General features: G+C 40.8%; 1 protein-coding gene across 3 annotated transcripts in view; it reads right to left on the bottom strand.

Annotated features, from left to right (window-relative positions):
- AMOT (angiomotin) overlaps positions 1-15490 on the bottom strand; it is a 61131-nt gene that overhangs the window by 14799 nt on the left and 30842 nt on the right. For all 3 annotated transcript variants that reach the window (XM_015248827.3, XM_015248828.3, XM_006215426.4), the window contains 2 exons: positions 13656-13801; positions 487-636 (listed from right to left, as the gene is read on the bottom strand). In XM_015248827.3, the coding sequence (XP_015104313.1) occupies positions 487-636; positions 13656-13801 (296 nt within the window). The remainder of the gene's footprint in view (positions 1-486; positions 637-13655; positions 13802-15490) is intronic.

Below are 15490 nucleotides of genomic sequence, written 5' to 3'. Positions count from 1 at the left end.
CCAGCATGGTACACAATAAAAACAGAAATTAAAAATCTAGGATTTGGCCTCTACCTTACCCCTAAACTTGCTGTGTGACGTTAAGTGAGTCATGCAGTACTTCCTGGGTCTTGATTTTCTCTCATCAAAAAGTGAGGAGGCATACGGCCAAATGATTCTAAAGGCCATTTTCAATTCTAAAATGTCCAGGAGTCTCTCTGTATAGCATCTTCACTTCTTAGAGTGCCTACTGTTTCTGGGGTTCATATGAAAATAAAAAGTGCAAGATAATTGGCATTAAGGATTGTGTTATGATAGGAAGCTAAGGAAGCAGACTTCGTCTTTACAATTGGGAGGCCCTCTGGAGTAACAGCAGGTGGGGCAAAACACCAAAAGATGAGCCAGAGTGTGTGCCTGGTCTTCAGGGCAGACACTATCTGAAAAACAAGCAATTGGCAGTGGGGGCGGAGGTCGGGGGCAATCTCACTTTCTTTAAATTCTCCGTACCTGCTGGATTCGGAGGGATTCCAATTCTCTCTCTAGTCGTGTCCGGAGACGGTGCTCGAGCTGCTCACGCTTTTCACATGCTGCCTGGAGCTGTACCAGAGCCTGCTGCATCTTTTCCACCTTATCTACGTATACTTGCTTCTTTTTCAGCTGAAAATCCAGGTTGGGAGAGATGCGAGACGGAAGGAAAGAGAACAACAGGGTCAGTTCTACATCCCCCGAATCCAGCCTTGTGTCCAGATCTCTTCCTGTCCAGCTCCAGAAGAGAATGAATGGCGAGAAGCTCCTTCATGATGAGTAGGAAGCTGCCTTGTATTTACCATACAGAGAATGTCTCAAGGGATAGGAATTAGGAGCTCCTTTTTCATCTCTCCTTCCTTCCTCAGCTCTGTGTTCTCCCAAGTCTTTTTCTATCATAGATTCTGTCTTAGATGGCAAACTTTGGGACTCCCATTTATGGATGTCCTCACCTCTGTTCTTCTTCACTCTAAACTGGAATATTCTGGGGGAAGGTATATTTTATTTTGGTCATTATAGTAGAAGAATGCTAACAAACAGAAGGGTGGACTCTCCAGGGAGAAGAGTTTAATCTGGAATAGAAAGGAAGCCTACCCCCCTTTATATAGCTGTCTCCTCTCCAAGAGAGAGAAAAAGGGTGGTCAACTGCTGGAGGCACAGGAGGTCGAAATTGTCTTTTTGAACTCTACGGTCCTGGTAATGACTCAGTGTAGTCATCACTGCCCTGCTGGAACATTTCTACTCCACAAATTGAAGCTGCCATGCAATGGTTCAAAAGTCTTTAGTCACTTCATTGATCAGCACTGCCCCACTAGTTCTTTATTAAAGGAACACAGGTTATTTGTAACTTCTGTATCACTCATGGGCCTGAGTTGATAACATTGGACTGTAATCTCTCAGCTTTCATTCTGGGACCTTGAAAGAGATCTAAAGATGCAAACTAATGAATCAAAACTAAGACGAAATGAGTCAAATATGATTCTTCCTCTTTGCCGCCTATGAACCAAAACCAAAAGCAAAGGTAGAAACAGGTTGGGACTAAAAATCTGAGTTGTTTGTACTCTTGTAAGTTACAAGGCAAATCCATGATGGTAAATCCCTGACTCCATTGGAATTAAGGAATAAGGAGGATTTCAGAGCTTTTTAAAGAAGGCATCCATACTGTCCTCAACATTTAAGAAGATAGGGGAAGGTGCAGCCTTTCCAACTTGTTAGTAAATGAGCAGATGATGCTTCCCATAATACTTATGGGGTAACTCTTTTGCTAATAAAATCAATCCATGGACTCTTTCTAAAGCAGAAATTCTTCCAAGCTGGTCACATCTGTCATTATCATTCTCATGGAAGCTGAGGTTAGGGATACCTTCACTATTAAGATTTAAATATGAAAATATTATTGATAATGTGGTCAAAAGGAAATTCAAGAACTCTAACTTATCAACAAATTCCCTAGTCCTTGAGATACCTAGGTAGACAGTTACAATATAAGAGGTTACCCACATTACCAGCTTTGCCCACATCCACTTAGCTGGGACCAAGCCAGCAGGACCAACCTGACTTCCTCATTGCAGAAACCAGGCAACTCCTTCATGGTAATGTGTCCAAATCACCGCCATCTAGAATATCCGGCCAGACTGCAATGGCACGTGCTGATGGGGAGATTCTCCTTGTCTTGTAACTCTCCCCGAATTAGAATTGCTGAATGTTCTCCAGGTGGAGGAAAGCTTACAATTTCCCACCAGATCTGTATTATGCTTTGCCTAAGTGACTGGGAAAACTTTAAAAATGTGTTCTATATATTTTGATATTTCCTTTCATTCCAAGGCCTAGTTCAATCTAGCCTCGTAAAGCAGCTGAGGAGAGTTATAAGTCCAAAGGTTTTTATCCATTTTACTTTTTCCTAGGAAATAAAACAAGGAAAATTGTCATTCTCTTTCTGTCAATCAGCTTAAACCCTTCTTTCTTGGGATACATGGTTATTTGTAATAGCACTAAGGCAATCAAGACCTGTAGGCCATGGATGCCTCTGCCTTCCTACTTGCTAAGCTTTAGATAATTGGGGAGCAGGAAATATCCTCTATCCTTCACCTTCTGGGTTCTATAATCCTTATGAGCTATTTAAAGTTGAATGCATTTATTTGTGAATTGCTCTGAAAACCCTAGGGGAACAGTGCAATGTTAATGCAGAGAATGTTAACTATAATTACTGAAGCTTACAGCAGTTCTACTTAAAGGCAATTAAAGTTAGATAGCATGCAGTTCTTGACTTGATGGTAAAGTACTGCAATTTAAGCTCAGAGAACTGAAAAATAAGAAGTCCAGGGCCAGGTGGATTTCTCCATGTCCTGCCTTTCCTGAAAAAGGAACCCTCAATGTCTTAGCAAAAGCACCCCCAGCAGTAGAAGTCACTGTGACAACCCTCTGGAAGGGAAAAACAATAAAGGCCCAGAGAGTTTTCTGAGTTGGCTGAAGCTGTGCATGCAGGTCAGACAACTTTCACAAAGCAGGCCAAGAAAAATCCTATTCTGCTTTGCCACTGGGATGATTTTCCACAAGGTACCAGTACCGTGATAGCTGGCAAAATTTTTCCGCTTCCTTTAAAAGAAGAAAGATTGCAGCTCACCCATGAACACCAGGATCACCTAGTAAATGCTTAAGCCCTAGATAATTTAGGATGCAAAAGGACAACTGTTGGATGCTAGCAGTGCAAGACAGTACAGATGCAATCAACAAAGTCAGCTATCTCCTAAGCAATATATTCTATGTTTTCTAGATCTCATCTATACAAGAAAGGTCTATATGCTTTATTAACTCCCCTACTATCCTGGATATGCTTTACTTTTACCTTCATCAGAGTAAATCCCTTTTTCTTTTCTACCTCTCTTCTATAAACTTAATTCCTATGCTAAGCTCCTCAAATGTTAGGTCAGTAATTAGGACATCCTGGGTCCCTAACTTCACCCTCCAATGTCATCAAAAATGTCAGTGGTTCCTTCTAGGTAAAGAGAGAGGCCATACAGTAAAATGGTTAAGGTCATGAGCTCTGGCCTCTGATCATCCAAGGCCGAATCTTCGTTCTCTCACTCACTAGGTATGCAACCTTAGGCAAGCTACTTAATCTCCCTGAATTCCATTTACTAGTTCATCAATAACATGGAGATGATGATAATGTGATATACCTGTAGAAGGATCAAATGAGGTAACCATATGAAGTGCTTAGTAGAGTATCTGGTGCAAAAAGTACTCAGAGTTGCTTTTCTTTTTTAAAGACAAAGTTAATGCTAAGTCACACATGCTCTAGTCCCCTCAACTTTGAACATTCACCCCAGACAGCCTTGACATGGTTCTCATTATCTTGATAACTCTAATTATCACATCAATTAAGCCATTAAAAACACAGTCATTTTCCCCCAGGAAGACATATAACACTAGGCCTCAAACACTTCATGAAGTAGAGCTTCAGATATCTTTATAGAGCAAAGCCATTCACTGGAGATACAATTAGAAGCGAGTTCTGAGTAGCAGCAAAGACACCATATTCTCTCTAAATGACACAATTTAGAGGGCACCTCTACTTTATAAGAAATATTTTACCTATGGTCAAAGGTACTATTTAACTAAAGACCCTTAGGCAGAGCTCATTCCCTGCCACACACACACACATACACATCAGAAATTTCTATTTGATAGCAAATTGAAAGGTAAAGGAACAAGATGGCAATCAGGAGACTTGGGTTCTAGTCCTAGCTCTGTTCTTAATGGTAATTTGCTTCCCTGTTCTCAGCCTCAGAGTTTCCATTTGTAAACAAAAAAAAAATGAGGGGATGCTGGGGAGTCAGCAAACCCAAATGGTCAGCAGCAGGCCAAATCCAGCCACAGCCATTCGTGTACATATGGTCTGGGGCTGCCTTCCTGCTACAGTGACAGAGTTGAGCAGTTGCAGTTGCAAAAGCTGCTGTATAGTCCACAAAACTGGAAATATTTACTATCTGGTACTTCACATAAGGTGCCAGCCCCTGGAGTGATTTTCAAACTGTGTTCCAGAGTCTGAGTGTTGTGTGGAGCGCTTCCTAAGTCAAGACCATGGGTGAGTTGTATCAAATGGCTCCTGTTTTGTGTGTTTTATAATGAGGGTTCTAAATAAAACTTAAGTTCCAAAAAAGAGTGCCAGCCCTCCCTGTGGTTGAAAATCCGCTGATAACTTTATAGTCAGCCCCCTGTGTATGTGGTCCCTCCGTATCCACAGTTCCATATCCACAGATTCATTTGATGGCAGATCATATAGTCCTATAGTATTTACTACTGAAAAAAAATCCACATGTAAGTTGATCCACACAGTTTAAACCCATGTTTTTCAAGGGGCAACTGTATGTGTTCTTGTGTTTTGTCTGTTTGCCCTAAAAAAATGGGCTTCCCATCTTACATCACTCCATCACCTTTTCACAATTGATGCTTCAGCATAGATAAATAACTTAAGGTTCCTGAGGACCCCCTGGTATTTCAGCTCTAATTGCCTTTGGGAAGACCCTGCTCACTAGATTTTAAGAAGTTAAAAAAAATAAAACAGCAACACTAGGGTAGATGGATGATCTCAGATGATCTTTAATAGTCTTTCAATTCACAAATCTAAGGTTTAAATCTAAGGTTCCCTTTTTCACCTTCAATACTGAATGGTAACTAAGAGGACTGGACAAAATGGGATCCTAGAATTCTGTACAGGCATATTCTTGGAGGTAAAAACAAAATAAAAGTCCTGCCTTAGTTTGTGTATCTGTATGTTTATCACACGTATAATGTGTGTACTCTCCATAAGACCCTAGATGATTTATTTTTCTACAGCTTCAGGGTTCAAGGAAGTGAAAGTTCACTTGAAAAGTTTGTAAAGCCAAGGTAGTGGCTTGAGTCTAGAGACAAGTACCTATAGGCTCCTAGAAGAAGCCAGGTAAATCCATCATTTAACCAAATTCCCTATGGATATTCAGTGAATGGAAGAACTCATTTCATCCATTCAAGTTTTCTTACCAAAATGCCAATTTTCAAAAACCTCTCAGAGTCCCCTATTCCTTGCTTTCCTAATTCTATGTTCTGCTAATGCGGCTCCTTAAATCATCTTTACTTTCTGTCTTGAACTTTTAGACCCACATTCCCCTCCAATTTCATCCCCACCTCCTGCCGTACACCAAAGGTCCAACCTATGGTAGATTATTCTTTTACCTCTACACCAATGGTTCTTAACTGGGGGCAATTTTCCCCCCAGGGAACATTAAGCAATATGTGGAGACATTTTTGGTTGTTACATCTAGGGGTAGGTTGCTATTGGCATCTTGTGAGTAGAACCCAGGGAAACTGCTCAACACCCCCACAGTGCCCAGAACAGCCTCCTCCATCACTACCATCAAAGAATTACCTGGCCCTAAATGTCAATAATGCTGAGTTTGAAAAACCTTGCTCTACACTTCAGCACTACTGGAGATTTCTTTCATGCCACAATTTTAACAACTGCTTATATTCATATTTTAATGCTGTTATGCCCTCTTTAGTCATAGCTGAGGGCTAGATTTCCCACTCCGACACAGTGCGCCCTAGATTGCTTTCATCTCTCTCCAAAATGATATCCTTTTGATAGTTAATCACCTATCCTGTTCTTCCAGTCTCAGAATGTTAGAATCATTGTCCTTTCTTCCCTCTTTCCTTTGACAACCATATCCATTCTATCACTATGTCTTAATTCTAACATCTTTTATATTCTTTCATTTCCTTATATTTCCATAGCCTACATAGTTTAAGCCCTTATTTCACAACTACATTATTATTATAACCTAGTAGATCTCCTTACTTTCAGTTACCTTCTCCTATCTATATGTAAGCACAGATACACAGATGAACACACACACACAACACACACACAACCACCCTACATACAGTTGCTATAACAGACTCCTCAAGTAGTAAATTATGGCACTGCCTTACTTAAGAATGAAAGCAATCTACTGCTAGCACACCATCCAACTAGCCTCTGATTATGTTCCTACTACATATCCAGGGTACCTTTATACCTCCTCTCTCACTTCTTTATACCAGAGTGACCCTTTCTCATCCATGTTTTAAACCACTTGATGCTTGTCAATTAACCCCTCAATCTATTGTCTCATTGTCTCTTGTCCCATCTAAATATGCCTCTTACAAATGCCTTTATCAATGTTCTAGGCTCCTACTACCTTATGATTGTACCAGGCCTACTATGCAAATGATTAACCTTTGTATTAGTCTGATCATTTCTTCATCCCTTCTCACCATATCCCTAAACTCTCCAGGAGTTCTTCTTGGAATAATGTGACCTGAGCCTGATTGCTGCTTTTTCCTAGAGCTTCTTATGATGTGCATTCTATTAACAGTCATTTTATAAGATTTTGTTCACGTGTTCATATTCATTCATTCATTTATTCCTTCAATAGATATTTACTGAATGCTGATCACATGCCAGGCCCTATTCTACATCTGAGAGCAGTAGTGATGCAATGGGAAGCAAGACAAAGCCCCTGCCCCATTGAGGGGCAGTATCCCATAGCCCCTTAAGGGCAGGGCCCTTCTATTTTCCTTCATCTCTCTCTTGGGTTCTAGTTCTAGTTCATTTTTCACTACACTTTTGGTGACCGGTTAATATTAAATAACTGTTACACAAGAACAAAAATGAACATAGCATAGCTTAGTGAAATACTGAAAATATAAAACCAGTAAACACACATATTCATAAATGTATTTGCCTGGCAAGTCAAGATAAGGGTTTCATATCATTCTCATTAAGACATAAGTTTTCAAAGGGTAATCATAAAATTGGGAGGAAGAACAGTGGGAAGGCAACCTATTGAAGAATAAGGCAAATACTCTTGAGCTCAATCCATCATATTTTTCCACTGCACTTCTGCAACAATTTGAACCCATTCCCAAGCATTTGGCAGATCTCTTAACCCCCTTCTGACTCAGGAAAATCTGATCCCTGCAAATGAATACCACGTGATGGCATCTCTTCCCTCCTTCCAACAACTGCAGATGTCTTTCAAATTTATTTTTTAAAGGATGGCTACATACAAAATTACTTCTAGGGCCCCTAAAGCTATCCATTTGCCGCAGCCATTTGTAAGGAAGTGATTTAATCATCAACCTTCTCCATTTATTCACTGGTAGACAAAGCATAGTGTGGGCTCTTTTGGAATGAAGAGCTTTGGGCTTTCTTCTAGATGTATTACTAATTGTATAATCTGCCTTCACTTTAATTTCATAATCTAGTGAAAATTGCAAGGTTCATAGTGGGGATATATTAAGTGTTTGGAAATATTTTCAAAAGGTTAAAAAGTACATGCTGGGGGTTAGGAATGAATAGTCAGAACACAGAGGATTTGGAGGGCAGTGAAAATATTCTGTGTGATACCATAGTGATGGATACATGTCATTGTATACATTTACCAAACCCACAGAATGTATACTACTAAGAGTAAACCCTAGTGTAAACTATGGACTTTGGGTGATTATGATGTGTCAGTGGAGGTTCATCAATTGTAACAAATGTAGCACTCTGGTGGGGGATGTTGATAGTAGGGGAGGCTGTGCATATGTGGGAGCAGTGGATATATGGAAAATCTATGTACCTGTCCCTCAGTTTTGCTGTGAACATGAAACTGCCTGAAAAAGTAAAGTATTAATAAATAATAAAAATATACATATGGATAGGTAGAGGGGGTGGACGATTATTATTAGTTAGATGAACACCAACATACACACATTCCATTGGCTAAAGGACATTGAGACTAATAGCACAGAACTAGAGCTAGTGTCACAGAGGCCAGCCTTCATGTCTGATTTTCATCTTCCCTTCTACTGCCCACAACTCCAAGCACTCACGGTGTCACAAATGTCACAACTGAAATGTACTTTCTTTGTTCCTTTCCTTCATACAACTAAGTTATAGGTTGGTCCATGAGGTTCCAGTGATTTCCATTTGATTTGATTTAGCTGTACCCAGGAGCCCGTGGCTCCGAATAAGAGTTCCCTCTGAAGCAATTTGGTAACACTACCCTGGTATTAGCAAGTTGCTTGTGTCCACTGCCAAGAAGATGTGGTCCACTGGTGGATATTAAAAGAACTGAAGAGTAAAAAACCACCTCTAGAAACTTGCTACCAAGGGAATGGAGTCCGTTCTGTCAAGGAGACTGAAAAATTAAAAAATACACAAGACTTTTAATTTGGGAATTTCAAAAGCCAAAATCATAGGAAAAACCTGAGAAAATCAAGCTCTGAGAGGTAGTTCCACCTCATAATGCCTTATATTGGTGGACCAACACTTACTTCAAAGAAAATACACTACCATAAATATAGGAAATGTCATCCTTAGATGAAATGCCCTTCCAATAAGTCAACAATTCATCAGCAGAACACTCTGAAAGATTCCTAGGTAGATACGTATTTTATCTGAATTCCTGTAAATACTTTAAATGCACACATAAGTTATACCCTTAGATCTTCCATCACAACCACTTTGTGAGTTTTACCTATACCTACAAAATCCTACTGTTTGAGGATTATTTTGGATGAGACATATAAATGTCTATGTCTAGAACATCTTCCTCTAATATTGGGAAGGAAGGAGACTAGTTAAAGTGCTGTGTGGATAGGTGTGATAGCAGAAACTTAGGCAACTCTAAAACCAAAAACACAAATCAAATAAGTGGCAAGAGATTTAGAAATGAGAGAAAATATTTACCATGAAGAGTCATGGTAGAACGGAAGTGAAACAGTATGAATTTAGTTTTGAAGAACTGAGTGGAGTGGCGAAAGGATTCTGGAAAATGCACCACCACCAAGAGTTTTCACAGCCATGTCTAAATCACTGCCAGACACTGCAGCTGGGAAAAGGTTAACACTTGGGCCTTTTTTTTTCCCCTGAATCTCTGTGGCTGTCAATCTAGCCTAAAGCCAAAGAACAAGGCTCACTGGCTCTTTCTGCCAGCCCTCCCACATTCCGCTCTTTCCCTTCCTGTGCACTCTGCTCAGTAAGCAGCCCACCCGCAGCATCTTCCCTCTTTGATCTTGCCAGGGCCTTTTTCCCACTGTCCCTGAAACAATTACCCAAGCAGTGGCTCAGCTCTGGATCATCGTAAGACAGCAGCCGGCCAGAAGCCTGGGCTGCCTTGAGCCTTGTGAGTGGATATGCCAGGCATCTGTCGAAACCCTCCAGTGAGGTCAAATTAGTGGGGGACAGAGGGAGGTCTCTTTGAATGGGAGAATACCATGGTTGCTGTAAGACACAGAGTTCTTTTGACTTGCTGTTTAATGAGACTCCACTTCAATAGGACCTACGTGTCCCGAAAGATAAAGGCAGGGATGGAAAGGCACCATTTACCTTGGTGGCTGCCTGCTGCATGAGCTGCAGATTGGTGGCAAGACCTGGATCATAGTGAATCACCAAAAACCAGGTCTGCTCTTCAGAGTGCTATCCCCCTTCCCAGCAAGATACTGTATCCCTCCATGTCAGCGAAACAGGGTCCATGAGAGAATCTGTGCTGAACTTGGAAGAGGAAGGAAGTTGGGATTGCATGAGAAAGTTCTCTGTAAACCCGAGGCACCATTTCTGTGTAGCACTTAGAGCATAATGAAGTAGAGTGTCATGGGCAAGAGACTCAGTAGGATTAGAAAGATGGAATGGACTTGAGGAAAATCATCTAAATGAGGACATGGTAAAGAGAAAGGCACAAATACATACAAGGGTCCTCAGACCATTAAAGTAGTCATAATCTTTCCCTGACCATCTTTTATTATTATTATTGAGAGATGATTGACTTAGAGCATTACATTAGTTTCAGGTGAACCACATGCTGTTCAGTATATGTATCAACCTGACCATCTTGATGCAATGCAAAGTAGTTAAACGTGAGTGACCTCGTACTTAGCAGTCTAAGAAAATACTCCCTAGAAAAAAGGGTTCATTTGAGAAAGTTTCCCTAATTCTCAGTTGCTAAGTAAACTAGAGAGGTTTCCCCTGGAAGAACTTCTTAGGAAAAGCCATGGTGCCATATATAAGTCAAAACTAAATTATGTTTTTTTGAGACATAGGCAGGCTTCGGATATATCCCTCTGCCTTCAGACATGACCTTACTGAGCTATCTCCAACAGATAGAGGGATATATTTTCTATCCATGAATACTCTTCTTGATTTAGAAATGCTCACTAATTTTGTAACAGAATTACAATGAAGACTCCTTGCTAGATTATTTCCAGAGTGACTTACTTAACTTAAATACCTCCCTAATGTTCCATACTTTAAAAATTTTAACCCAGGGAAAAAATGAGACCTCATGGGGGTTGAGTCACAGCACAAAAGTAAAACTTCAGTTATCAATTCCTGTAGTTGAAGATAAGGGAAAGGAATGTTTTCCTTTGAATATTATGGAGGAGATAAGACAAATACCACCCAGGAGCAAACCCAGCTCTGACAGACTGCTCAAACAAAAAGGAAAACAGGAATCAGTGGAGTTTCCCTGAAATGTGGTTTCAAGCCCCTGTATGTGCTAGAGGTGATTCGGCTTGAGAGCCTGGAAGACATTACATGGCCTTCGCCTCTGTGATTCTGTCGGGTAGAAGGCTCCCAGCCTGCCCTCCCTGTCAAATGTTCCACCTCTTTTAGCAACAGCAACTCAGAATTTCCCAACAACTAGACTCCATGCAAAAGTACAAGTTGGATGGGGACTAAAAAATTAACAATAATTGATGAGCTCATGTGAGATATCTGGCCACAAGATGCCATCATTCAATCTTAGCCCAATATTTAGAGCTTCTTCTTTAAATTGTAAATCTACATATTTTGGAACAGAGCCCTGGAAAACAAGAAAGAAATCTCTGGAACAAATGTCCAGAAAAGCCTCAGAAGTCTGAAGCCAGAAACATATTTCAGGCAACTGTTTCAGTGAGGGCTGCCCAGTGGGAACTACAGATTAACATCCCCTCCATACATGTATATTATTTCCATGATTAACAACCAGTTACCACTGAACCCTCAGATGCTGCAAACTGAGATGGTTGCAGAGTCTTTGTCCCCATTTATCCCCAACTAGATGGGCGCCCTTCCTGGAGGGACAGTGGAGCTGTATATATACCACAATCTCAAAGCAATCTGGATAAGCTTCTCATAGTCTGTTGAAAAAGAGGGGCCAAAAAAATAGAAGAAAAGAAAAAGAGGGGCCCAATGGGTAAAGGAATTTTAAAAAAATTAAAAATGCAGAGGTTACTATATCTGAACAAGCGCCCACATTTTCTTTTTAGGAATGGAACCAAAGGATGATTCAGCCAGGGAGACAGGCAGCAGGGTCTAGGGAATGAAGAGTCATGAGATTCCAGTTTTATTCCTGGCTCTGTCCAAGACCTGCCATGTGACCACCAGCAAGCGACTTCTCGGCGGATCTCTCAGTTTTCCCTTCTCTAAAAGAATACAGTCCTATCCCGGTCCCTTACTCTGTTTTCTTTTCAAAAGGGGAAAGGAAGGGGATATATGACTTGTGGCAAAAGGCTAAAGGGTGTGTGCTAAGCTCCTTAGACCTGGACACCAGGAATGTACAAGTATTCCTCATTTTCAAGAAAGCAACTTGGCAGTACTTGTGGTCTCGATAGCTGATGAAGCAGAACATTAGCCTGATTTTATACAACCTGAAGTTTAATGATGAACCAATTCAGGTTAAAGGATATCATAGGTTAGATGGCATTACCTATTAGAGAAGGATAAACCGACAAATACAGCTCCAACAAGCATTTTAACACCCACGAAAGAAATCAAAGTGTATCTGTCAGTCAGGAGATTTCTAGAAACTAGAACATTTTTACCGAGGGAGACAAGTAGGCAGTGAATGAAAGTAGGAAACATACCTACGTACAATGTTTGGCCACTAAACACTTTTTTGGTGTTTTGTTTTTGTCTCAAGTTTATAAAGATTTCAACTTGTTATAATGGAGGCTATTTTTTCTCTTATAGCAATTCAAATGTTAGAATAGAGAAGTCAGTGAGATGTGAAATTTTCTTTACCAAGTTACACTTTAGATCTTTTTTTTTTGCTGTAATACACCCATTTCCTGAACTGTAAAACATCTAAGGACTACTAATACTCTGATACAATGACAACTGACATCCAACATTAATTAATAATAGGCCAGCAGCAAAGTTCTATCTCACATGAACACAGTTTAGTGTTGCAATCAAGTAACATCTACATCGAGAGCGACCAGATACATATTAATAAGATGCTTAGCAGTTTGGGGGCCTTTGCATTTGTTGAGGGAAGGCTCCATCCTTGCACACAAATAACTGAGAACTTCACTCCACCACATACCTACATTCCAGAACCTAGCCAGTCAGACCCAGGCTATAGCTCTTGACCTGCCATAAACTGTAAATTATCCCTTGATCCCATCCTGTCCCAGGTACCCCGAGATTGCCTCTATTCCAAAATCAATCTGCAAAATAAATCCAATGACAAGAGACATAGTCATCAAGATTCTTTTTTTTTTCTTTTTTTGCTTGAGAACCAAATTCCCACTGAGCCTAGGGAGACAAGGACCATTCTGATTTCAAGATCCTTGAAGTACTCTAAAATATCTGGAATCATTTTTCTAGCCCTTCCAAAATACAGCTTTAAAGCCCTATAAGAGCAGGAATTTAAATATAATTATATTTATAATATTTATATTTATATATAATATATTTATATTATAACATAAATATATATTATATTAAATATAATTAAATATATATAAATATAAATATAAATATATATATATATCTGTCAGTGGCTTAATTTGAGGCAGGGCTAGGTACATAGTAAGAACTTTAGTGGGGAGTGGTTAGCTTATTATACCAATGAGCGAATGAAAATTGCACCTTGACCTTGGTGGCTTTCTATTCTGGAGCAAAAGGAAGGGACTTGAAGAGAAGAGAAAAGAAATCAAAGTCCACTCACATCAGCACAGCTCTAACTAGAAGTAGTAGGTGGTACCTTCTTGTTGGAGAATGATGCAGCTTCCAGTTCACCAAAATGGGGACCCCCAGTGCCCTTGGTTTCCCACCTCTTCTACCCCCAGGTTCATATGCTACCCAAGAAAAGGACACATACCTCTTCCTCCAGCTTTACCACTTTGGCCTGGGCATTGCTCAGGGCCTGGTCTCGGATTTCAATGTGTCGCCTTTGGTCCTCATTGGTAGAACGGGCAGTGGCCAGCTCCGCTTCCAGTTTCTCCTTCTCCCGCTGGCTCTCCTTATCTATCAGGACATGAAATATATCAATACTGCCATTCCAGAGCTGGCTCACAGCCTGACCTGAGCAAAGCTGACAATCACATCCATTACTAGACATTCTAGTGTTCTAACACACAGCTACAAGAACCAGGACACCCGAGATCTGAACTCTATCACCGACTCCACCACTAACTTGCTGTGTAAATTCAGAAGTCACTTAACAATGGTGGTTGTGCAGAAGCAATGTAAAAACTATTCTGAAAAGTACTTGCCAAAGAAGAATCCACACACACACACACACACACACACACACACACACACACACACATCAGAAGAACAGCTAGGCTTGTCTCCTTTATTTTATTTCTTCAGTCTTGAATTGGCCAATGAGCAACTGAGCCTCCACAAATTTTCCCCATTGTTTCCTCATGACAGTATATTAAATCAATCTAAAAATGGAATTTTATCAAATGTAGAAAACTTCAAACCCCACCCTTTATGACTGCCGTGCTTTTCTAAATGAGGTCAATCCAGGATCACACTGCAGCTATAGATGACCATGGCACATGTAGTTATGTCCCATGCTTTTCTAGGTCCTTCCCCACCTCACACCAGAAACTCAAATGAGCGATGTTGATGCTCATTGGGAAGGAGAATGCCCTTTCTCTCAAGACACTGATACTTAAGTTTGTAGGAGAAATTTTAACAGGGCAGCCTCGCCTTCCTTCCCACTCGGGCTTTACGTATCTATTCAGATGCACCTTGGGAAGAAATAAACATTTGTTGAATACTTACTACATACCGAGTATTGTACTAACTTAATCCTCAGAACAACCATACAGGGCAGGTGTTGTATTATTCTCTTCTCCATTGTGCATATGAGAAAACAGAGCCTCTAAGGGCTTGAGTAACTTGTACCAGGTCCCACAATCGGTAAGGAAGCAGTGGAGCCCACACTGAAGGCCAGGTTGTTCTGAGCTCTTCCCACTATATCAGACCACCTTCTCCTAGGATTGAGTTGGTCTGGCCTCTTTCAGGGGCCTTTTCAAGAGGGCTTTCTTGGCTCCTGGCATACTTCCAACCCTGTTGATGCCCAAAGGCAAAAGAAATGAAGGGGCCACACAAGCCATGCCCTCTTCCTTGCCTACTAGGTGGAGTCCACATTTTCCTTCTAGAACCATTTGACAGTCTTTCACCCTGCTGTTAATACAGTGTGATCTACTAAATAAGCATATTTTATAAACCAGCAGCAGAGATCCGAGGACACCTGAAATACCCTCCCTACACGCTGAGAAGTATGAAGTAGCAGATCCAGAGCCAAGAATCCATACATTTTCTGTTTTGTTTTGTTTTGTCCTGGGAGGCTGTCACCATCTCCACCAGTGAAGTAGCTTCCAGGGTAACCGTGACACCACAAAAGCAACTTCACAACAATTTACACTAGGCACTGATGACACCAGAAAAACTACATTCCTTCCTCTAAGATGTACTGACAAAGGAACAGGAGGCTCAGGGAAATGAGGAGGGAAAAAAAAGCCCCTGTTTTGAAGCCAGAGCATAACAGAGCAACCCAGGAAGGGAGCGGGATACTGTAAATGAAGATCAAACAAACTTGTAAAAGCCGACTGGAAGATGCATGGAATGACTTGAAAGGGTCATGTGGACGCCCAGCGAAGATGGGGCCTGATGACTCCCCACCAAGCGCTGCTCCAG

This window comes from Vicugna pacos, chromosome X (assembly GCF_048564905.1).
Source record: "Vicugna pacos chromosome X, VicPac4, whole genome shotgun sequence".
NCBI lineage: Eukaryota > Metazoa > Chordata > Mammalia > Artiodactyla > Camelidae > Vicugna > Vicugna pacos.
Note: the sequence above shows the minus strand (reverse complement) of the source record. Positions and strands in the feature narration are given on the sequence as shown.